The 26,455-nt window shown below is 36.5% G+C and overlaps 1 protein-coding gene across 1 annotated transcript in view; it reads left to right on the forward strand.

Moving 5' to 3' along the window:
• The first annotated feature begins 16,181 nt into the window (after nucleotides 1–16,181).
• CABP7 (calcium binding protein 7) overlaps nucleotides 16,182–26,455 on the forward strand; it is a 309,799-nt gene continuing 299,525 nt past the window's right edge. The window contains 1 exon segment of the mRNA XM_053702188.1: nucleotides 16,182–16,790. Within this exon segment, the coding sequence (XP_053558163.1) occupies nucleotides 16,682–16,790 (109 nt within the window). The 5' untranslated portion in view covers nucleotides 16,182–16,681.

Below are 26,455 nucleotides of genomic sequence, written 5' to 3' on the forward strand. Positions count from 1 at the left end.
CCTGTCCGTGGTCTCTACCTGATGGGAAACAAGGATAGTGATGATGGCTTTCGCCTGAAAATAAGTGTCGGCAACTGGCTAGTAATTGGTGGGCATGTTCCTGCTTCGCTGGGGTAAGCCCGCTGCCAATTTCCACTTGTTCTATTATAGAGCTAGGAGTACAAGTTGCCTCCAGAAAGTCAGGAAGGGTAGATCCCTCAGTATCTTCCATGGGGGGGGGGACACATATCACTGTTATAATCTCTTTTTGTTCCCTGTATTCCTTTAACATGTTTATGTGAAAGGTTCATCATACCCTTTCTTCAGAACATTTGATGGTCACATAAGTGGTATCACTTAATTTCCCATATCAGGTAGGGTCCCTCCCAGGCCGTCTGGAGTTTGTTTTGTTGGGTTGTTCTGAGCATTAGGACTTTCTGGCCTACCTAGATTTCTTGGTTCCAAGCTCCCCAATCATACCAGACTTTTTTTCTGGTCTGTGCGGCTCAGAGATTGTCTCGAACAAGCTGGTCACGAAATTCGAGCACATAGTATATTACGGTTTTTCCCTCCCAGTGCTCCCTCAACAGGTCTAAGGGCTCTGTGGTCATATAACAACTCTATAAAACCCTGTCCATTCCTGTAGCACCTCACAATAGGCAAACAGGAGGTGTGGCAGGAAGTGCTCCCAGTCTTTGTGATTCTCCATGAAAGTCCTGAGCATCTGTTTCAGAGTCCCATTGAAATGCTCACACAGATGTTAGTCTGGGGGTGATATGGGGCACTCTGTACAGACTAGTCATCTCAGCTTATCCTCAGCAAGGCGTCAGCAACTGTTTTTGAATGGATATTGGACAAAGCCACATCTCCAGTTACTGAGTGGTGTAATCCACTATGGTAAGAATATACTTTTCCCGCAAGGGCTGGGTTTGGCCAAGGGGCCTACGTCAAATGCCACTCACCGGAAGGGTTCTCCTATTATGGGCATTACTTGTAATGGGGCTTTATGGTGATGACCTATTTTCCCTACCTTCTGGCACAGCAGTGGCGCCAAGCCAATAGAAGGCTTGAGTCAGCCGCTGCAGTGTGCTGTTCCATCCCTGATGCCCAGCAAAGGGAATATCATGGGCTATCCTTAAGATCGCCGCTGAATATTTCTGGGAACCCACATGCGGTCTCTTCCACAGCTTTGTCATCACTTTTCCCTCTCTGTCAGTGACTCAACAGAGCAGTCCTTGATCCGACTCTACTGTCTCCCTACCTGCCTCTACTGGATCAGCATCTGCTCTGGAACGGTACCGAGTCAGTATTGGATCCTGTAGAACTGCCTGCTGGAATCCTTCAGTTGTGGACCATTTGACAGTCAGATCGTCAAGGGGTCTAAGGGGTCTGGGTCACTGCCAGATATCCAGAGACTGCTGCTGCTGATTGGATTAGATTCAATGGCGGTTTATGCACAGGACAAGCAGTGCTCTGCAGCTCCTGAGCAGTGCTCTAAAGGGACAGTATACTATAAAATTGTTTTCCCCTTAATGTGTATCTAGTTAATTTTTTTACCAGCTGCAGAGTATAAAATGTATGAGATTTGCTTTTTTAAAGCTTATTTGTGTAAATGAATTAGCTGATTTTGTGTTTTGAAGCCACAACCTAATAAAATGGGTTGAACTTGTAGGTATAATCAGATCTCATTACTTTATCGCATTGTGTACATATACACACTTCTTCATCTTATATCTGTCCATAAACCAATCACCAATACTTGGAGAGAACAATGTAAAATTAACATTTTATTACCTTATCTCTTCTATAACCCACTGGGGGTGTAATTTATTCTACTGGCTGTGTTAATACAGCTTTCAGGATGGGTGGGGACGCCACAGGCTAAATAAACTAATTCAAATGCCAATATAAGGTTAATGGAAATACTTGTAAACAATTTAATACACTCCAGCAGGTAAAGTGGATCATTGGGAACAAATTAAAGGGGAGACATTTTTTGAGTAAACTGTCCCTTTAAGTAACTAATTCCTGAGTTACACAGTGACCTGCAGCTTTGACAAAATATAATAAAAATTACATAGTCATAATATTGAGATTGTATAGGTAACATAAATAACTTAATTTATTTAAAGTAAAATAATATCCTAGATAAAAGTAATAGCAACATTTTCGCCTAGATTTAGACTTCTGCGTTAGCTGTCAAAACCAGCGTTAGGGGGTCCTAACGCTGGTTTTGGCTGCCCGCTGGTATTTAGAGTCAGTCAGGAAAGGGTCTAACGCTCACTTTCCAGCCGCGACTTTTCCATACCGCAGATCCCCTTACGTCAATTGCGTATCCTATCTTTTCAATGGGATCTTTCTAACGCCGGTATTTAGAGTCTTGGCTGAAGCCGCAGAAAAAAAACAGGAGTTAAGAGCTTTCTGGGCTAACGCTGGTTCATAAAGCTCTTAACTACTGTGCTCTAAAGTACACTAACACCCATAAACTACCTATGTACCCCTAAACCGAGGCCCCCCCACATCGCCGCTACTCTATTAAATTTATTTAGCCCCTAATCTGCCGACCGCACACCGTCGCAACCTACATTATCCCTATGTACCCCTAATCTGCTGCCCCTAACATCGCCGACCCCTACATAATATTTATTACCTCCTAATCTGCCCCCCCCCCCAACGTCGCCGCTACCTACCTACAATTATTAACCCCTAATCTGCCGACCGGACCTCACCGCTACTATAATAAATGTATTAACTCCTAATCCGCCTCACTCCCGCCTCGCAAACCCTATAATAAATAGTATTAACCCCAATCTTCCCTCCCTAACATCGCCAACAACTAACTTCAAGTATTAACCCCAAATCTGCCGACCGGACCTTGCCGCTACTCTAATAAATGTATTAACCCCTAAAGCTAAGTCTAACCCTAACCCTAACACCCCCCTAAGTTAAATATAATTTAAATCTAACGAAATAAAATAAATCTTATTAAATAAATTATTCCTATTTAAATCAAAATACTTACCTGTAAAATAAACCCTAATATAGCCACAATATAAATAATAATTATATTGTAGCTATTTTAGGATTAATATTTATTTTACAGGCAACTTTGTATTTATTTTAACCAGGTACAATAGCTATTAAATAGTTAATAACTATTTAATAGTTACCTAGTTAAAATAATTACAAAATTACCTGTAAAATAAATCCTAACCTAAGTTACAATTAAACCTAACACTACACTATCAATAAATAAATTAAATAAACTACCTACAATTATCTACAATTAAATCAACTAAACTAAATTACAAAAACAAACAAACACTAAATTACAAAAAATAAAAAAAGATTACAAGAATTTTAAACTAATTACACCTACTCTAAGCCCCCTAAAAGAATAGGCCCTTAAAAGGGCCTTTTGCGGGGCATGCCCCAAAGAAAACAGCTCTTTTGCATTTAAATAAACATACAATACCCCCCCAACATTACAGCCCACCACCCACATACCCCTAATCTAACCCAAACCCCCCTTAAAAAACCTAACACTAAGCCCCTGAAGATCTTCCTACCTTGTCTTCACCACGCCGGGTATCACTGATCCGTCCAGGAGAGGGTCCGAAGTCTTCCTCCTATCCGGCAAGAAGAGGTCCAGAAGAGGTTCCGAAGTCTTCATCCTATCCGGCAAGAAGAGGAGATCCGGACCAGCAAACATCTTCATCCAAGCGGCATCTTCTATCTTCTTCCATCCAAGCGGAGCGGGACCATCTTGAAGCAGCCGACGCGGATCCATCCTCTTCTAACGACGTCTTAAGTCCGAATGAAGGTTCCTTTAAATGACGTAATCCAAGATGACGTCCCTCGAATTCCGATTGGCTGATAGGATTCTATCAGCCAATCGGAATTAAGGTAGGAAAAATCTGATTGGCTGATTGAATCAGCCAATCAGATTCAAGTTCAATCCGATTTGCTGATCCAATCAGCCAATCAGATTGAGCTTGCATTCTATTGGCTGATCGGAACAGCCAATAGAATGCGAGCTCAATCTGATTGGCTGATTCAATCAGCCAATAAGATTTTTCCTACCTTAATTCCGATTGGCTGATAGAATCCTATCAGCCAATCGGAATTCGAAGGATGCCATCTTGGATGACGTCATTTAAAGGAACCTTCATTCGGACTTAGGACGTTGTTAGAAGAGGATGGATCCACGTCGGTTGCTTCAAGATGGTCCCGCTCCGCGCCGGATGGAAGAAGATAGAATATGCTGCTTGGATGAAGATGTTTGCCGGTCCGGATCTCCTATTCTTGCCGGATAGGATGAAGACTTTGGAGCCTCTTCTGGACCTCTTCTTGCCGGATAGGAGGAAGACTTCGGACCCTCTCCTGGACGGATCGGTGATACCCGGCGTGGTGAAGACAAGGTAGGAAGATCTTCAGGGGCTTAGTGTTAGGTTTTTTTAAGGGGGGTTTGGGTTAGATTAGGGGTATGTGGGTGGTGGGTTGTAATGTTGGGGGGGTATTGTATGTTTATTTAAATGCAAAAGAGCTGTTTTCTTTGGGGCATGCCCCGCAAAAGGCCCTGGTAAGGGAAAAGAGTTGTTACATTTTTATTTTAGAATAGGGTAGGGCATTTTTTTATTTTGGGGGGCTTTGTTATTTTTTTAGGGGGCTTAGAGTAGGTGTAATTAGTTTAAAATTCTTGTAATCTTTTTTTTTTTTAATTTAGTGGGGTTTTTTTGTAATTTAGTGTTTGTTTGTTTTTGTAATTTAGTTTAGTTGATTTAATTGTAGATAATTGTAGGTAGTTTAATTTATTTATTGATAGTGTAGTGTTAGGTTTAATTGTAACTTAGGTTAGGATTTATTTTACAGGTAATTTTGTAATTATTTTAACTAGGTAGCTATTAAATAGTTATTAACTATTTAATAGCTATTGTACCTAGTTAAAATAAATACAAAGTTGCCTGTAAAATAAATATTAATCCTAAAATAGCTACAATATAATTATTATTTATATTGTAGCTATATTAGGGTTTATTTTACAGGTAAGTATTTAGCTTTAAATAGGATTAATTTATTTAATAAGAATTATTTTATTTCGTTAGAATAAAATTATATTTACTTTAGGGGGGTGTTAGGGTTAGACTTAGCTTTAGGGGTTAATACATTTATTAGAGTAGCGGTGAGGTCCAGTCGGCAGATTAGGGGTTAATAATTGTAGGTAGGTGGTGGCGACGTTGGGGGCGGCAGATTAGGGGTTAATAAATATAATATAGGGGTCGGCGGTGTTAGGGGCAGCAGATTAGGGGTACATAGGGATAACGTAGGTTGCGGCGGTGTACGGAGCGGCAGATTAGGGGTTAAAAATAATATGCAGGGGTCAGCGATAGCGGGGGCGGCAGATTAGGGGTTAATAAGTGTAAGGTTAGGGGTGTTTAGACTCGGGGTACATGTTAGGGTGTTAGGTGCAGACTTAGGAAGTGTTTCCCCATAGGAAACAATGGGGCTGCGTTAGGAGCTGAACGCTGCTTTTTTGCAGGTGTTAGGTTTTTTTTCAGCTCAAACTGCCCCATTGTTTCTTATGGGGGAATCGTGCACAAGCATGTTTTTGAAGCTGTCCGCGTCTGTAAGCAACGCTGGTATTGAGAGTTGCAGTGGCGGTAAATATGCTATACGCTCCCTTTTTGGAGCCTAACGCAGCCCTTCAGAGAACCAGCGTTGTTTAAAAGGTGCGGGGGGGGAAAAAAACATGCGTAGCTAACGCACCCCTTTGGCCGCAAAACTCTAAATCTAGGCGTTTGTTAATAGAAAATCTTCATGGCAAATACTATATAGTAAATTTTCCTGCTCTTGAACGTTTGTGTGTAATCAGCAATGACACAAGAAAGTTTTAAAGCAACATTTCTCTAGAACTACTGGACTGATATCAATATTTAAAGCTAGGCCTGGGCCTAGAACAGCAGGGTATAAGTAGCAATTTTTTAGAGTCCATGATGTATTGCCATTCCTATGCTTTCTAGATATTTTCTTTAATAATTTTATTACAGATGAATGATCCCTGGTGGTTTAGTGGGGAGTTCATGACCCTACCATGTGTCCTTGGCCTCTTGTTGTAAAAACAATCGCCTAGACTACGAGTCTTGCGTTAGGGTTAAAAAGCAGCGTTGGCCGGTCCCAATGCTGCTTTTTAACGCTCGCTGGTATTACGATTCTTGAAATGACAGGCTCACCGCTCACTTTTCTGGCCAGACTCGGAAATACCACAAATCCACTTACGTCAATTGCGTATCCTATATTTTCAATGGGACTTGCATAGCGCCGGTATTACGAGTCTGTCAAAAAGTGAGCGGTAGACCCTCTCCTGTCAAGCCTGCTACCACATTTAAAAGTCAGTAGTTATGAGTTTTAAACTACAACGATGTAGCATAAAGCTCTTAACTACAGTGCTACAAAGTACACTAACACCCATAAACTACCTATTAACCCCTAAACCAAGACCCCACATCGCAAACACTATAATAAATATTTTAACCCCTAATCTGACGAACCGGACATTGCCGCCACTATAATAAATTTATTAACCCCTAAACCACTGCACTCCCACATTGCAAACACTAGTTAAATATTATTAACCCCTAATCTGCCGGCCCTAACATCGCCGACACCTACCTACGTTTATTAACCCCTAATCTGCCAACCCCAACGTCGCCGCCACTATATTAAATGTATTAACCCCTAAATCTAAGTCTAACCCTAAACCTAACACCCCTAACTTAAATATAATTACAATAAATCTAAAAAAATTACTACAATTAACTAAATAATTCCTATTTAAAACTAAATACTTACCTATAAAATAAACCCTAACGCCTAGATTACGAGTCTTGCTTTTTAACGCTGGTATTACGAGTCTGGCAGGTACAGGTGTACGTCTCCATTTTTTCCGCGACTCGAGCATACCACAAATCCCCTTACGTCAATTGCGTATCCTATCTTTTTAATGGGATTTGCCTAACGCCGGTATTACGAGTCTTGGAAAAATTGAGTGGTACAGCCTCTCCTGTCAAGACTGATACCGCATTCAAAAGTCAGTAGTTAAGAGTTTTATGGGCTAACGCCGTAACATAAAACTCTTAACTAAAGTGATAAAAAAGTACACTAACACCCATAAACTACCTATTAACCCCTAAACCGAGGCCCCCCCACACATCACAAACACTTAAATCAATTTTTTAACCCCTAATCTGCCAACCGGACATCACCGCCACTGTAATAAATATATTAACCCCTAAACCGCCGCACTCCCGACCTCGCAAACACTAGTTACATTTTATTAACCCCTAATCTGCCGTCCCTAACATCGCCGACACCTATCTACATTTATTAACCCCTAATCTGCCGCCCACAACGTCGCCACCACTATATTTAATATATTAACCCCTAAATCTAAGTCTAACTCTAACACCCACTAACTTAAATATATTTTAAATAAATCAAAATAAAATAACTACAATTAACTAAATTAGTCCTATTTAAAACTAAATACTTACATATAAAATAAACCCTAAGATAGCTACAATATAACTAATAATTACATTGTACCTATTTTAGGATTTATTTTTATTTTACAGGCAACTTTGTATTTATTTTAACGAATATTAACTATTTAATAACTACCTAGCTAAAATAAGAACAAATTTACCTGTAAAATAAACCCTAACCTAAGTTACAATTACACCTAACACTACACTATAAATAAATTAATTACCTAAATTAAATTAAACTAATTACAATTAAATAAAATAAAGTACAAAAACAAACACTAAATTACAAAAAATAATAAAATAATTACAAGAATTTTAAACTAATTACACCTACTCTAATCCCCCTACTAAAATAAAAAAGCCCCCCAAAATATTAAAAGCCCTACCCTACACTAAATTACAAATAGCCCTTAAAAGGGCCTTTTGCGGGGCATTGCCCCAAAGTAATCAGCTCTTTTACCTGAAAAAAAAAATTCAAATACCCCCCAACATTAAAACCCACCACCCACACACCCAACCCTACTCTAATACCCACCCATTCCCCTCTTAAAAAAACCTAACACTAACCCCTTGAAGATCAACCTACCGTGAGACGTCTTCACCCAACTGGGCAGAAGTGGTCCTCCAGATGGGCAGAAGTCTTCATCCAAGCCGGGCAGAAGAGGTCCTACAGACGGGCAGAAGTCTTCATCCAGACGGCATCTTCTATCTTCATCCATCCAGCGCGGAGCGGGTCCATCTTCAAGACATCCGATGCGGAGCATCCTTCTCAGCCAACGACTACCCGACGAATGAAGGTTCCTTTAAGTGACGTCATCCAAGATGGTGTCCCTTCAATTCCGATTGGCTGATATAATTCTATCAGCCAATCGGAATTAATGTAGGAAAAATCCTATTGGCTGATGCAATCAGCCAATAGGATTAAAGTTAAATCCTATTGGCTGATCCAATCAGCCAATAGGATTGAGCTGGCATTCTATTAGCTGTTCCAATCAGCCAATAGAACTTCAATCCTATTGGCTGATTGCATCAGCCAATAGGATTTTTCCTACCTTAATTCCGATTGGCTGACAGAATTATATCAGCCAATAGGAATTGAAGGGACGCCATCTTGGATGACGTCACTTAAAGAAACCTTCATTCGTCGGGTTGTCGTCGGCTGAGAAGGATGCTCCACGTCAGATGTCTTGAAGATGGACCTGTTCCTCGCCGGATGGATGAAGATAGAAGATGCCGTCTGGATGAAGACTTCTGCCCGTCTGGAGGACCACTTCTGCCCAGTTCGGTAAAGACATCTCACGGTAGATCAAGAGGTTAGTGATTTTTTTAAGGGGGGATTGGGTGGGTTTTAGAGTAGGGTTGGGTGTGTGGGTGGTGGGTTTTAATGTTGGTGGGGTATTTGTATTTATTTATTTTTTCAGGTAAAAGAGCTGATTACTTTGGGGCAATGCCCCACAAAAGGTCCTTTTAAGGGCTATTTGTAATTTAGTGTAGGGTAGGGCTTTTTTTATTTTGGGGGGCTTTTTTATTTTGTTAGGGGGATTAGAGTAGGTGTAATTAGTTTAAAAATCTTGTAAATATTTCATTATTTTCTGTAATTTAGTGGGGTTTTTTCGTACTTTAGATAATTTTATTTAATTGTAATTAATTGTATTTAGTTTAGGTAATTAATTTAATTGTAGTGTAGTGTTAGGTGTAATTGTAACTTAGGTTAGGTTTTATTTTACAAGTAAATTTGTCTTTATTTTAACTAGGTAGTTATTAAATAGTTAATAACTATTTAATAACTATTGTACCTAGTTAAAATAAATACAAAGTTGCCTGTAAAATAAAAATAAACCCTAAGATAGCTACAGTGTAACTACTACTTATATTGTAGTTAGCTTAGGGTTTATTTTATAGGTAAGTATTTAGTTTTAAATAGGAATAATTTAGTTAATTGTAGTAATTTTATTTAGATTACTTTTAATTATATTTAAATTAGGGGGTGTTAGGGTTAGACTTAGGTTTAGGGGTTAATAACTTTATTATAGTGGTGGCGACGTTGGGGGCGGCAGATTAGGGGTTAATAAATGTAGTTAGGTTGCGGCGACATTGGAGGTGGCAGATTAGGGGTTAATAAATATAATGTAGGGTTTGGCGATGTTGGGGGCAGCAGATTAGGGGTTCATAACTATAATGTAGGTGGCAGCGGTGTCCGGAGCAGCAGATTAGGGGTTAATAGTATAATGCAGTTGTCGGCGATGTCGGGTGCAGCAGATTAGGGGTTAATAAGTGTAAGATTAGGGGTGTTTAGACTTGGGGTTCATGTTAGGGTGTTAGGTGTAGACATAACTTTTATTTCCCCATAGGAATCAATGTGGATGCGTTAGGAGCTTTACGCTGCTATTTTGCAGGTGTTAGGTTTTTTTTCAGCTGGCTCTCCCCCATTGATTCCTATTTGGAAATCATGCACGAGCACGTTTTACCAGCTCACCGCTAACGTAAGCAGCGCTGGTATTGAGGTGAGATGTGGAGCAAAATTTTGCTCTTCGCTCACTTTTTTGCGGCTAACGCTGGGTTTGTAAAAACCCGTAATACCAGCGCTGTATGTAAGTGAGCGGTGATGGAAAACTGCTCGTTAGCACCGCACCCCTGTTACTGCAAAACTCGTAATCTAGGTGTATATGAGGAAATTTAGGGGATTGCTGGGACATGAGGTGGGCAAATTTGTAATGCCTCAAAAATCAATTTAATGAAAATAGACCAATATTAAAATAAATAAATATAACAAAAATGCCTGTGAAAAAATTTGCTTGTTCCACACTCTCTGCACAGAATAAAGCTCAAATTTTATAGCCTAACGCAAAATCCCTAACTCAGCTACATACTGCACAGGGATTACCTTCAAACTCATTTACAGCTCACAATCAAAGGGGATTAAATAAACACACACTGTTTTTTTTTATAGATTGTCACTTTGTTAGCACAGTGTGCAGAGGTTTGAAGGTATACAAAATCTATGCTATTGCAAACTCTATTTTACTCAATCCATTAGATGAGACACTGTTTAACTTAGTAAAACCGATTAAGTTACATTTACTAAATTTGGAAAATCTAGTTAAAAACATGACAAACTAACAAAACTGTGCATTTCACCGGGTTTCCACGGTTTTTTGTCCTGTAGGTTTTTTTTTACAATCCTTCACATAAAATGAAAGATATGCTGCCAAACTAACAGTAAAACATGGTGTCTAACTGACTTAATAATGGTGCTACCTACTGTGTTCAAATGCAGAATTGTTTTACTTATCCAGTAATATCATTTTATGATTTGGGCAATTAATAATTAAATATATTAAGAGAAGTTAATCAGACTATCAAATATATGTTTTTTTAATAAAGGTGCAGGACCAGATGGTTTCCTGTCCAAATATTTTAAAATATTAAGTGAAGAAATGACTATAGTTTAACTACCTTATTTAACAATTTCTGATCTAGTAAAATAACCCCATTAAGTAATTTTAATTAATCTCTAGTTACTATTTTACTGAAACCTGGGGAAAATCCTGAACTTTTTGGCTCATATATCTCTTTATTAAATATGGATTATAAAATTCTTACTAGTATAATAGTCAAAAGAATTTTGCCCATACTCAAACAAAATTATCAATATAGGCCAAATAGGATTTATGAAAGGAAAGTCATCCAGTATAATGCAAAGGAAAGTTTATTTAACTATAGAACATTATTGGTATGATAAGAAATGTAACAAAAATTATCCAGTTCATGATTTATCTATCATTTCCTTAGACACACATAAGGCTTTTGATTCCTTAACCTGGGACCATTTTCTAACTGCATTATCAAAGTTTGGCTTTTCTGGTAATATGTACAATATGATAGAATTTCTTTACAAAGCATCTAAAGCTTCCTTAATTATCAATAACGACAGAACAACCCCTTTTGCATTATTAAGAGGAAGCAAGCAGATTTGTCCTCTTTCCCTATTGATATTTAACATAATTTGTGAGCCATTACCAATTTTATTGAGGAAATAAATACAAGAAATTTAAATTGGGAAAGAAGAAATTATATTATCACTTTATGAGGATGACCTCTTGTTTTCTCCAGACAATTAAATATTAATTTTAATAGAATTTCTAAAATAATAACTTTGTTTGGAGTATTCTCAGGACACAAAGTAAATACAAATAAATCAGAAGTATTCATAAAAAAAACATGATTCAGTGGTGAATGTATTAAAAGAAGTTAAATTTTTTTAGTATATCTAGGAATTAAAATATCATATAACCCTGTTTAATTTAATTAATTTAATTCTGGGGGTTACAAAATTCTGTGAAACCATTAGAAGATGGGAATCACTTCTGCTCTCTTTATTAAGGAAGATCTATTTATTAAAGATGGTAGCCTTCCCTAAATTATTTTATCTATTCCAAAATGTTCCTGTATTACTTAAAAAAGAAAAGAAATGAATATGGTTTATACTAATATTATCTTTGGGGTATTAAGAAACCTAGAATTATCTTTAATAAGCTAACCCTCCATAAACAAAATTTGGGCCTGGCTCTAATATTTTTAAATATAATATTGTTGCATTAGGGAAAATTACTCTTGATTGGTTGTTCAATTTTGGTTATTTTACTTTACTAAAAGTAGAGGCGCAGATTGTCAAACCTCTCCTTAAGGAATATTCCTCACATAATGGTTAAAGATTTACCTATTTTTTTTTTCAAAAGATATAATTTTCTGAAAGACCCCTTTATAGCTTGGCATATAATATGTAATATTTTGAATATTAAGCTCACTGTTTCACATTTTTTATTAATAAGAGAGAATTCCAATTGTAAAGAAGGACTCTCCTCAAATGCATTCAAATATTGGTATGATAGAGGAATAGAATATGTTTACCAACTGGTTGATAAAGAACATGATAATAATCTGGTTATATATTTTGAGAATATGAAGCAAAGTTATGGAATACAGGATTAACACTTCTTTGCATATTTACAAGTAAGACATTACTGTAAAGAACTCTTAGTATTCTATGGGAAGACATGGAAATGGATTCCATTAATATCTATTATTAATTATTTTAAAAATGATATATTTTTAATTTTATTATTCTATACGCTTATAACTAATGCGGTTTATAAAAATTATTCAGATAATCTTGTACAAAAATGGAAAAACCCATTAAAAGATATTGATGAACAAATAATTTAGCAGAGTATGAAAAGAGCCAAATGAGAGTACAGCATATACAAATAATATGGATGCATATTTAACACCTGAAAGAATTTCCTAGAAGGAGGAATAATACAGAAGAATGTTGTTGTATGAAGTGTAAAAAGAACAAAGTAGAATTTATGAATTATTGGATTAATAAAATCTGTAACATTCATGTTTTTTTTCCAACCAGAACATTTATATAAGTTTTTTAATTTCTAATAAAAAAAAATCATAATTTCAAAAGCTTTATAAATACTTTTATTCTGATTGGTCAGAATTTAATTTCAGACTATTGGAAGAGTAACATAGTAGATTTCAAAATGTTGAAACGTACACTTTATATACTTCTTATTGAGCAATGGGATATTTGATTTAATTCTGAACTTAAGGTAGAAATATTGTTTTGAAAAAGGAAATATTTTATTTTAAAACAGGAATTATTTGTGCAAAGGGAATTAGTTCAGATGTTTAAAAATACCCAGTATGTTAATAATTGTAAGCTAAAAGGAGAATGGATTTTTTTCTTGATTGAATGAAAAAATAAAATATTTGAGAATTGTTTTTCTATTCTTTCTTTTTTTTTGCAATAGAAGCAATAATTTAATTACTATGTTTATATAATTGTTACTGCACTTGTATATTTTGTTTGTTTTTGGATAATGTATAAATGTCGCAAAAAATAAAAGATAAAAAAATAATAATTTCATTGTAATTTTATCATTAACAATGTTTTAAAGTGAGATTTTTAACATGTGATCATGTGATATGATCATGTGATCTGACAATAGGCAAAAACTTTAATACTGAAAAACGTAGTGTGAACAACAATGGCATGACTAATATTGTGGCTACACTGTAACAAATGTGTTATTAATATAGAACAGGTTTGGTACAGTGCGGTCACAATATTGGAACTAAAACACGGTCAGTGAACTTATAGTATCTATAAAAAAACAATATTTAAAAAGTTTTCAATTCTAAAAAACAAGTTTTACATCCAAAGCTGAAAAAACACACTTTCCTAAAACACTTTCCTTAATATCTGTACATTAAATCTTCTAAAATAGAAAACAACACGACAAAAGTTAAAAACACATTTGTTTAAATCACGAAAAGACTTTAAATACATATTATAGTATTTGAATCTATAATACATATAAATAACACAGTGTATACACATGTACAATGTATCGAAATCCCCAGATGCTATAGGTTTATTATTCATGTCGTAGTTTTACTATTGTACTTTAACAAAGTGGTTATGTTTTGGTTGACACATGAAATTGAATTAACATTCTAGACTGTCTAAAGGTATAATTTACATTACACCTTCTATGCAGCAGGAGATGCTGCCTTTAAAATTCTGCCAGTGTCATAGAAGCAACGCCTCTTGGCGAGATTGCCTTCAAACACTGATTTCAGCTTTTTATAAAATTTCACAGCCAATCTAAAGCGCAAAATGGGTCTGTTTTTACTATTATCCCAATGCTTTTTATCATCACGCCCTTATTCACGCAAGACACTGGGTACAACTTTTCTATAGGGTTGGAAAAGACCCCAGTATGCCTATACTAACTCATGAGAAACCACTCCTTTATTTTCAAATTTCACTCCAATTCCCTCTCTTCAAATCTGTTTAACATTCTGTCCCGTTACAGTTTTTATTCCCAGGTTTAAAGGGACTATATTTCCAAAGATCAAGTTGAGTTAAAGGAACATTCCGGTCAAAATTAAAATGAACATAGATGAATTACATCTTTGAATAGAAACAAATATGCAATATAGATGTATTGGCACGAATTGTTCTAGTAAAAGTTATCACTATTTTAGTGTTAACAATTTTCTCTGCATGTGCACGTGAAGCATAACTAGATATTCACAGTGCACCCGAATTTTAAGTACTGCAGCTGCTTAGAGCACCAGAGGGGCTTGTATCATGTCAGCAATTAATAAACGGAGTCATTACCAGATGTTAAAAGCACCTTAGGCTCTCTGAGCAAGTGCTGTGTTTAAAATGCTGGTGCACGGTGCATACTTAAATACACTTTTGAAACAGCTATAGCTTTTATTAGAAGCATTTTTGCTAATTCACTTATATAACAAAAGTGCTTCTATTCAAAACTGAAATGAATCCATGTAAAGTAAATGTTTGGCTGGAATGTCCCTTTAATTATACAGATCATTTTAAAATAGTTGTGTACTTTACATTTGCATTCACTGATAATATTTGGGAACAAAAGCTTTTGTCTTCTCTAGGCTATTTGCTGCACTTTAATAAGGGATCCTAACTGATTAAATATTATAGGTTTTAATATTAGCATATCAAACCCCAGCACAGTAAGCTTATTACTGCAAGAATGGGTGAATTATTTAATGATGAGACTAATACAATATAGAGACTGTTTTAAAGGGACATTCTTATGCAAAAAACAAACAAACAAACAAAAAAAACATACTCATATTCATCATGTATTTTTTGTTGCCTTTGGGTAACTGTGTTGAATTCTTGCACTAGGGTGGGATTCTCTTAGGGCAAGTAGGCCTGTGTCTAGGGCAGCAGTTTTTAGGGGTGATTCTTCCTACTCCTATAATCCTTCAAGGTTTTATTTATTAATTTAATTACAAGTCAGTGATCTCTGGGTGTCTAGTTGGGGGGAAGGTATGCCAGGCCTCAGGCTGTAAGGTAAATATATGAGCTAGATTTGCTTGGATGGGGGCTTAGGAAGGCAAGAGATTTCCAAGTGGCAGCATAACTACAACACTGCCAATATAATATTCATTTTTTCAAATCCTACCTGTGTCCCCTCTTTAAACATAATTGTTATTATTGCCATTCATTTTTAAAAATAGGATTACTCTATTAAACTGTTTAAGTAAACAAATTAGTGAGAAAAGTGCTACAAAGACCTACATATCTATTGCAAATATGTGTGTGTTTGTAGGGGGGGGGGGGTAAAAAGTATAGTGTTTGGTGGGAAAATGAGAGTCCAGAAAAACACTGGAGGGACAGATGGCCTCAGGTTCTAATGGTCATTAATTACTTATGTGCTTTATTGTTTTATTCCTTCATACCTATTTGCTTGTGGTCCTTTCCCTTATTCCATCTCTCACATTACCTGCTTTGAAGCTGCCTCTCACTGCCTGTCTTCAACCATCTTCATATTCATGTCTATGCAAAGCTTCAGTATTCACTCTTCCTCTCACAGGTTCGCTAGCAAATCTGGCCCTATCCTATTAAACTGTGACTATTTCTTGTGCTTTTTCCCCTCAGCATTTCCATCCTTTCCCCATCCCCTGTCCCCATCCCTTGCTTTCTCTATGCATTTCTTCCCGCCTTCTTCTACACTAGCTTTTTCTTTCACTCTGCTTTTCCCCTTCCCTTTCTCCTGTTGCCTCTCCTCACTGCCTCCTATTCATTGTCTCCTGGTGTCTCTTTGTATTCCTTCTTTATAGTCTCTTTCTTTCCTCCCTTCTCTGTCACGGTATTTGTGTCTCCGTCTCTTTCACTGTCTACATTTTGCTTTTCACATTTCCCTCTCTCTCTAGCTCCCTCTTTTCCTCCATCTCCCCCCTTTCTCTGCACAAGGAATTCTCCTCCTCCCCCTCCCTCTACCTGAGCCCCTCTGCATGGTCTCTGTACATGACAGACCCCGAGTCTGCTGTGTCTGTGTGACAGTTCCGCTCTGTGACAGACAGTACCTTCACATGCAGTCTCTCTGTGCCAATATCTACGTGACAGTTTTCTCTATGTATCATTTCTGTAAGACGGTCAGTCCGCATGCAGCTCACCTGTGACACTCTCTCGGTGACAGTCCCGAGGCTGTCTGTGGCGGACACTCTCTTGGTGACAGTCTCTCGGTGACAGTCTCTCCGCATGCTGCCCCCCTGGTCTATTTCTACCCCCGGGTGTCCTCTCACCCGCAGAGATGCCTTTCCACCCGGTGACCGCGGCGTTGATGTACCGGGGGGTGTACACTATCCCCGAACTACTGAGAGAGCACTCACCCACTCAGCTCCCAGAGGACGAGATAGAGGGTGAGTGGCCTGCTTGGCACGGGTTATATGGGGTTAATAGGTAGACGGGGGGCTTAAAGTGTGACTAAATTGTTTGTGGGGGTAGACCTGGTGAGTGGGCTGGGATATAGGGCAATATATACCTTGAATGGTCATATGTAGTGTTACTAATCTGGGTGTGAGTATACATACTGTGCAAGGTAAGTGACCTTGGTATGGTGCAATGTGAGATCTGGCTACCTGTCTATGTAATGCAAGTGATTGACCTGGCTATGTTTAGGTACTGTAATGTGTAAACTAGGCATGGGGGCATATAATGTAAGCTGATTATGGGTAGATGGCATTGCTAGGGTTGTATTTATAATACTGAAGGATGAGTAAGCTAGTTTGGATACATATAGTAGAGGGATGGTGTAAACATATACATAAGATTGGATTTAGACCACTGGTGACCCTAGGCACCAATTACTTGGAGAACCATATCTTCTGGTCTTAACCGAATGACTTTCACACAATTGTGTGCAATGATACAGAATGTATCAGTGCTAAGAATAGATACTGAACCCCCTTATGTATAGCATCTAATTGATTATAAAAGGCCTGCTAATTATGCAGTACATCATGTGTAAGAAGATTAGTTTACACATTTACATTACTTGGCCAGAAAGAGAGAACTACCAGATTAAAGGAAACCCTAGGCAGCTACCTGCTTTTATTAATGACAAAGCCAACACTGGCAGTACAGGTAATATAGTATAGCTGATATACATTCTGCATGGTGATTATCCTGGGTAGTGGGTGTAGATAATGTAGTTTAAGCAACTTGGTTATGAGTGTACATAATATAATTGAGAGACTAAATACGAGGTGTACCTAAAAAAGCAAATTACCTGGGTATGAATTAATATATCTACTGTGTCATGGCTTAGGAAACTTACTATAAAATAAGTGTCCTTATTAGTGGTGTAAATGATACTGGGTAAGTGATTTGGTTAAATGCTACTGAATGAATAACCTTGGTATCAGTGTACAAACTGAATTCCAAGCCACTTTATTACTAAATAATCTAGGGTTGGATATAATGTAATTTAGGCATTCTGTGAATACTAGTACATTTTGTTGAATGACTTGCATATGTGCATATTTGCTGTATGGAAATGTAATCATGGGATTTTTCCTCATACTTTTATGCAAGTGTGCCCTCCAATAGTGCAAGTGCTGTTCCATCATATAAGAGTTCCTAATATGTCTGCAAAAATCAAACATTATCATTCTAATTTTCCTGAAAGTAAAAAGGTCATAATATGTTATGTGTATTGAGGGGTATGGGATTAGGTAGGGGAAAGATTACAGGTCATTTGTGGGGTCAAATAGAAACCCTCTGTTTTCAGGGTTTAAGACTGGTATGCCCTCTCCTCTGTGTGCCACAATATGAGCTGCAAGATTTGTCTCTGAGGGCTACATACATCTCTTACTGTCCTTATGATTTATTTTGTATTTGTAATATACACAGTATTGTGATTAACTAGGGGCAGGTGTACAAGTTGCAGACCTAGTAGTCAATTGGGAGAAGAGTGTGCAGGTCTACCATGGTAATGGTTGGACATACTGTAAAGTGAGAGTGCTGGATTAGTCAATGAGGCTGTACAATCAAAGGTGATTCATCGGAGTACTGGTGTGCATATTACAAGGTCAGTGACATGAAAAGTTCATATGGGAGCAGAAGTGAAATAGTTATGGGTGATATATCTTTTCTTTTGCATTCATATTGTACTGTTATCTGTATCTGAGTGTAACTACATACTACATTTTGAGCTGCCTAGGGAAATGTATAAACTGATGTACAAATAATATAATTAGAAGTATAGAGAAAAACATCCACTTGCTATCTATGATATCAATTTTTATTGCATGTTAAATTATGCATGGGTCTTTTTTTTCATACATCTGTTTATATTCATCACTACAAATTGTAGTCAAATAAAAATTTGTTTTCTGCAGCAGCAATCAATGTTGCATGCTTTAGGGATTCATCTTTTTCAAAATTAAATGGTAATTTTTTGACCATTTGGTAAAGGAAACTCTTTTTTTTTTTTTATTAAAGTCCATTTCCTTCCCTAACAAAGCAGGTTTTTAGGTATTTACCTGCTTGAAATTACCAGTGGCATAAAATATATGGCCTGTTATCTGGAAACCCTGTGTTTGGCAATATCAGTGTTTTTTTTAGTTTTGTTGTTGGTTCATTATCTTGTTATATATGTGAATTTCCTTCTTAGATTCAGGTAGTTACTTACTCTGTACTTTTTACCATCCATACTCTTCTTTAGTCTAACCAGTTTCCCAGGCTCTGAAAAGACCAAGGTTGCTAATAAAAGGATGACTCCAGTATCATATCTGTCAGTTGTGATGGTGATAACTGGCTGAGTGTTGGGCTTGAACCAAATGGAACACTTGTCAATTCTCAATTTTCTTAATCTCATTCAATTTTTCTCTTGTCTAATTACAAACATTTTCATATGTCTGATGTATAATATGCAGGTATAGTACTTTAGAATCTTCACACATGATTTAATATTAGGATTTGCAAGTGATTCCTTATATCTTGTAATTTACCCACGTGGCCATGCTTTGTGTATGGGCCAGGCTATTGTCAGTCTGTCAGAAATTATTCTAAACTCAGACACAAACTGCGGATCTCTCAAGGTCATAGTTGCCATTTATTGTAACCATATTTTTTTAATGAACAAGCAGCACGCATACATTACTGCTTATAAATATGATTTATTTATACAGCTTACAAAAAAATCTATATGAAAACCTATTAACAGTATATGACACACTGTTAGTGTTGGGAGGCCAACAATCGTTCTGTTTCTTAATATTATTTGTGGAAAACATTTCAATATACTATCAATTTTAACTTTAAGCCTTAATTGCACAACAAACACTTTGATATTATAGTATAAAATGCCTAATTATACATAGTAAAACTTTGCAATACACTTTCATTATTTATTTTGCATGCTTTTCCTGTAATTTAACACTGAAAATTATGGATTTTTCAGTCCTGCAAAATGAGCACATTGCAGGCTTCAAAAGCCTAACCTTCCTACATATCTCTCCCTAATATGCAGCTTGTTATCTATCTTTTCTGCAGGATCCAATCAATGGAGTTTGTTAACACAATGACATTTGCAAGCCCAGTTGTATGCACGCTCAGTCCTGGATTAGCTCCTCCAAATAAGGAAATCACTGGGTGGAATTAGACTATTGAAAAACATTTGCAGCAAGCAAGGTGTTAATCTGTTCTATTAACATTCAGACTCTACTGATGGTAAAGGGACACTGAACCCACATTTTTTCTTTCATGATTTAGATAGAGCATGCTAATTTAAACAACTTTCTAATTTACTACTTTTATCAACGTTTCTTTATTCTATTGGTATCTTTATTTGAAAAAGCAGGAATGTAAGCATAGGAGCCGACCCATTTTTGGTTCAGACCACTGGATAGCACTTGCTGATTGGTGGCAACATTTAGCATCCACTCAGCAAGTGCTACCCAGGTGCTGAACCAAAGATGGGTCGTCTCATAAGTGAAAATTCCTGCTTTTTCAAATAAAGATACCAAATAAAACAAAGAAAAATTGGAATTAAATAAATAGGATTAAATAAGAAAGTTGCTTAAAATTGCATGCTCAATCTGTATCATGAAAGAAAACAAATTGGGTTTAGTGTCCCTTTAATGTATTAGAAGACTGCAGGAAATGTTGTAATTACTTGGGGTTTACTGTCCCTTTAAGTTTGGAAAGAACAGGCGAAAGAGAGATAAATGTGAATCCATGAATACAATAATGCTATTTGGTGACCATCATATGATTTAGACATTCCCTACACTAATCAATAACGATTTTGATGATAAATAAGGTTAAATAATGAAATCATCAAGAACACATTAGCCTAAGTGACCATATTATCTTACAAAGCATCATCTAATCTATGCAATAATGAATGAAACTCTTCTGTATGAAACTCTGTTTCTTGACAACTGACTCTCCCAGATCAAGGTCACCAACTAACTGAGGCAACTAAAGGACACCACATGTCCCTCTTAATCCCACCACTTCCTATGAAAAGCATATTCTGCAGCAACAAATTACTGCATCCATATTTGCCGCCATACCAGTATGTATTTCTGTCCATGTAGCTTCTTTGATTTTGATGCACCTTTTTTTTGTGAAATTCTGAACCAGATTAAAAATAAATTAAAGGGACAGTCTAGTCCAAAATAAACTTTCATGATTCAGATAGAGAATGTAATTTTAAACAATTTTCAAATTTACTTTTATCACCAATTTTGCTTTGTTCTCTTGGTATTCTTAGTTGAATGCTAAATCTAGGAGGTTCACATGCTAATTTCTAAGCCCTTGAAGGCCGCCTCTTCTCTCAGGGCATTTTGACAGTTTTTCACCACTAGAGGGTGTTAGTTCATGTGTGTCATATAGATAGCACTGTGCTCACGCATGTGGAGTTCAAATGAGCCAGTTCTGATTGGCTAAAATGGATGTCTGTCAAAAAAACTTCAATAAGGGGGCAGTTTGCAGAGAATTAGATACAAGGTAATCACAGAGGTAAAAAGTGTATTTATATAACTGTGTTGGTTGTGCAAAACTAGGGAATGGGTAATAAAGGGATTGTGAATCTTTTTAAACAATACAAATTCTGGTGTAGACTTTCCCTTTAAAGAGCAAAAAGAAAGTTCTTTAGTGTGCTAAAGCATTTTATTATTGTACTGCATCTGCTGATTGTATATAATTATGTGTTTAACCCTTGCATAGAGGTTAAAAACAAAGTTGAAGTCATCTCTGTAACAGCAATATACGTGTTCCCCAGGCTAAACATGACTGGTGATTGGTGGCCTGGTAGATATGCCTCTTGTCATTGGCTCACTGGCTTTATTCAGCTGTGGACCAATAGTGTATTGCTGCTTCAGAGCTGACTTTAACTATGTGCTGTGCAGGGGGTTAAAACATAGCTATCTGCAAGCAATAGGGCATGACACATTAGAGCATTTTCTTAAAGCACTTTTATGTCCTTTAATGTTTTAATGACCACTTTATTTGAAAGGTTGAATTTATCTCAGAAGCGTTTGGGTAGAGTTTTCTGTCACTTTTTAATGATGGATTGTATTTTTCTTGTATCCTTTTCCTACTCTTTGTCTTTTAGCCACATTGTTCATTACTCTTTAGTTTACTGACATACTGATAAATCTAATTTCATTATATATTTGGCAAATGGCAAACACATTTAAGGGACATTTAACTCTAAATCAGATCTCCCATAAAGTAGTTTATAATACAGAAACAGCTTTGTAGTGTAAATTCCTTATTTATTTTGTACACCTTTCCTGTAATTTAAAGGGACGTTATAGTTAAAAAATGATATTCTCTAAATTGTTAAAGCATGTCATTTGTACATTATTGGTCCTAGTTTATGTGTTCAACCTCTGCAAAGTACTGCAGCGCTTGTGCAGAAAACAGTCTCTAAACCAATCAGACGGGGCAGTTGCACATAGCTGCAAATCACTGGCCAGCCTATTCCAGAGTTGCTATACTTGCTGCTGTAAAGAGGGACTTTATCTGTGCCTTTAATGCCAACTTTTTTGCAGGGTTTAAACATATTTGATAAACATTTCTACAAGATTGTGATCAACCCCATAGTAAGCTGGGTTATATAATGCAAAATTTACCTTCTCTGACAAATTAGAGGATGCATTTTTTTCTTTACCTTGTCCCTTTAACTCTGAAAATTGTGATTTGTCTGCTCCCCCAGATAGGCTAAGTGAATTTTGCAGAATTCAGTAGTCTCTCTGTATCACACTGCAGTCCAGGAGCTCATTTATATTGTTCCCAAAATGACATATATATACACACACACACACACCACACGTGCAACACACACACTCGCACAGCACACACACACACATATATTTATTTATATATACAGTATATATATATATATATATATCTGCAGAATCTGTTGGCGCTCTACAAATACCTGATAATAATAATAATAATATATATATATATGTCAAGTCGATTCTAGTAGTCGTATTAGTCCAGTAGTTAAATATCAAAATAACAAAAGAGTATTGCAGTATGCATTGATACCTTTTTTATTGGACTATCATTGTATAATAGAAGATAAGCTTTCAAGAGAGTGTCCTCTCTTGCTCAGGTCTGAAGCAATACTGACCAATATAATAGAATCTTCATAGATATCTTGGGAAGAAGGGGATCTATGGAGACAGGTGATGTGGGAGATCAGTGAGAGAAGTTATAGAGTGTTATGTTATTTACAACACCCTGTAACTTCTCTCACTGATCTCCCACACCACCTGTCTCCATAGACCCCCTTCTTCCCAAGATATCTATGAAGATTCTATTATATTGGTCAGTATTGCTTCAGACCTGAGCAAGAGAGGACACTCTCTTGAAAGCTTGTCTTTTATTATATAATGTTAGTCCAATAAAAAAGGTATCAATGCATACTGCAATACTCTTGTTATTTTGATATTTAACTACTGCACCAATACGACTACTAGAATCTACTTGACCAATATATATATAAATACATATATATATATATATATATATATATATATATATATATATTCTATATATATTGTATATGTTTATAGAGACAGTCTGGAATATCAAGTTTCATATTAGCATATTAAAGGGACACTAAAGTCAAAATTAAACTTTCATGATTCAGAAAGAGCACACAATTTTAAACAACTTTCCAATTCACTTCCATTATCTAAATGTGTACTATCTTTTTATTTGCACACTTACTGAAGCACCAGCTCCTTCTAAGCATTTGCAAGAATTTACAGAATATGTGTATATACATTTCGTGATTGGCTGATGGCTGTCACATGATGCAGGAGAAGGAAAATGTATTTGTCCGGAAAAAAATGTTTAAATTCAGACTAAGTGCTATTGCATTGCTTTTATTTTGCATCTGTTGATTATGCAATTGCATGACATTTAATGGTTCTTTAAGTCACACCAAGAATTAAATGATCTAGGAAAACAATGCTTTCTAGAGCCATATTTTGCCTTCATCTTTTTGCTAACCAAGCTTGGTTGTGGCTGGAGATCTCTTTAAATTGATTTATGGCTGTAGTAAGAATGGTTGAATGCTTACACATAATCAAGTAATCTGATTTTCTCTGTAAGGCAAAATCACTTCAATTACATATGTATTCTCTAAATGTATGAGTGTTGTGTTGTCTGGACAGATTCAACACGTACAGTCTAATTCAAAAGGGTCATAAGGTATCATTAGCTGTCAACCCCATGTGAAACCATTACAGGAGATAGATGCAGTAAACATTACTATGCTTACATACTTTCATTAGGTGCTTAATTGAAAGGTCAACTAACCCACTATTTTAAAACATAAAAATTGGTTTGATTTCAAACAAAAGGGGTAACCACATCATCTATATGCCTATCGTATTATAACCCTATTTAATAAGTACAGTTCCAAACTACAAACATAATCCATGTATGATCTGTACAATTTAAAAAACGACACCAATTCTGTAGCCCATAGAGAACTCAGTGTAAAAAAAGAGATCCAAAAACAGCAACAAAATGCTGCAAATTGCTGAAACCAGCTATTTGATTTCCAGTATTTGCAGGTTACAGACTATGGGCTCATTTCTATTTAGTAATGAAGCAATAAGTTACCAAATTAGCAGACAGCTAAAAGTAGTTTACTGCTTTATTTTAGGACCAGGTTTCCATAGAAATATTTTGCGCAATGCATGCAATAGCTCTTTTTGTGTATGCGTAAGTTAATGTTTCGCTAACGATTCCAACCGACGTCGGATTCTCTGAAAAATGCACCGTAACAAGTTAATTGCTATGGTAACCCGACCTTACACTGTAAAAGTTACATTTAGCACTTGTGCTCCTTACTTGAGATTGCCTCCAGAGAAAGAGACACAGGAGTTATTTGAGCTTGTTGGGGTTTGGTGGTTTGTACCCTACCCTTACCGGTTACATACCCCTTTTTTATTTATATAACATATTTTTTTAATTTTCTTATCTTTTACATTTCTCACATTCATTTTTTAATTCCTCCATTTTTATGTATTTCCAAAAAATATATTCCCCCCTGCTTCCCCCCCTTTTTTAGTTTCATATTTTTGTTGTCCTCTCACTAACTCCGCATCCCTCTCCCATCTGCCCTTTCCCACACTATCCTTCCACTAAACACATATTTCTCTTGTTAAGTGTATCCAGTCCACGGATCATCCATTACTTATGGGATACTAACTCCTCCCCAACAGGAAGTGCAAGAGGATTCACCCAGCAGAGCTGCTATATAGCTCCTCCCCTAACTGCCATTACTAGTCATTCTCTTGCACCCAACGAATAGATAGGATGTGTGAGAGGACTGTGGTGATTATACTTAGTTTCATATCTTCAATCAAAAGTTTGTTATTTTATAATAGCACCGGAGTGTGTTATTCCTTCTCTGGTAGAATTTGAAGAAGAATCTACCTGAGTTTTTCTATGATTTTAGCCGGAGTAGTTAAGATCATATTGCTGTTTCTCGGCCATCTGAGGAGAGGTAAACTTCAGATCAGGGGACAGCGGGCAGATTAATCTGCAAAGAGGTATGTAGCAGCTTATTATTTTCTGACAATGGAATTGATGAGAAAATTCTGCCATACCGATATAATGTAAACTCAGCCTTAAATGCAGTAGCAGCAACTGGTATCAGGCTGTCATGTATGTATATTTTACACTTCAGTATTCTGGGGAATGGCACTTCACTGGAATTATACTGTATGCATAAAACTTTAGCCTAATTTGCAGGGACTAGCAACAGGCTTTTTAATAACACTCAATTTATTAATGTTAAACGTTTTTTGCTGGCATGTAAAATCGTTTAATTTTCTGAGGTACTGGGTGAAAAAATGTTTGGGCACTATTTTTTTCCACTTGGCAGTCGTTTTATTTAATTTATGACAGTTTACTGATCTCTCTCACTGTTATTCACTCACAGCAGAGCTGTGAGATTGTAGTTGACTGTGATAAAAAAACGTTTATTTCTGTATTATTATTTTTTTTTTCTGCTATCAGGGTTAGTTATCCTTTGCTAATGGGAGCAATCCTTTGCTAAAATTGTGTTTTTTTTTACAAAGATTTGATGCTATAACTTTTCAGTTTATTAATTTTCAACTGTCATAACTTTTTCTGTGCTTCTTATAGGCACAGTACGTTTTCATATTATAGTAAATTACTTGAAAAGTATTTCCAAGTTGCTAGTTTATTTGCTAGTGTGTTAAACATGTCTGATTCAGAGGAAGATATCTGTGCTATATGTGCTAAAGCCAAAGTGGAGCCCAATAGAAATTTATGTACTAACTGTATTGATGCCTCTTTAAATAAAAGTCAATCTGTACAAATTGAACATATTTCACCAAACAACGAGGGGAGAGTTATGCCGACTAACTCGCCTCACGTGTCAGTACCTGCATCTCCCGCTCGGGAGGTGCGTGATATTGTAGCGCCGAGTACATCTGGGCGGCCATTACAAATCACATTACAGGATATGGCTACTGTTATGACTGAAGTTTTGGCTAAATTACCAGAACTAAGAGGT

This window comes from Bombina bombina, chromosome 2, assembly GCF_027579735.1.
Source record: "Bombina bombina isolate aBomBom1 chromosome 2, aBomBom1.pri, whole genome shotgun sequence".
NCBI lineage: Eukaryota > Metazoa > Chordata > Amphibia > Anura > Bombinatoridae > Bombina > Bombina bombina.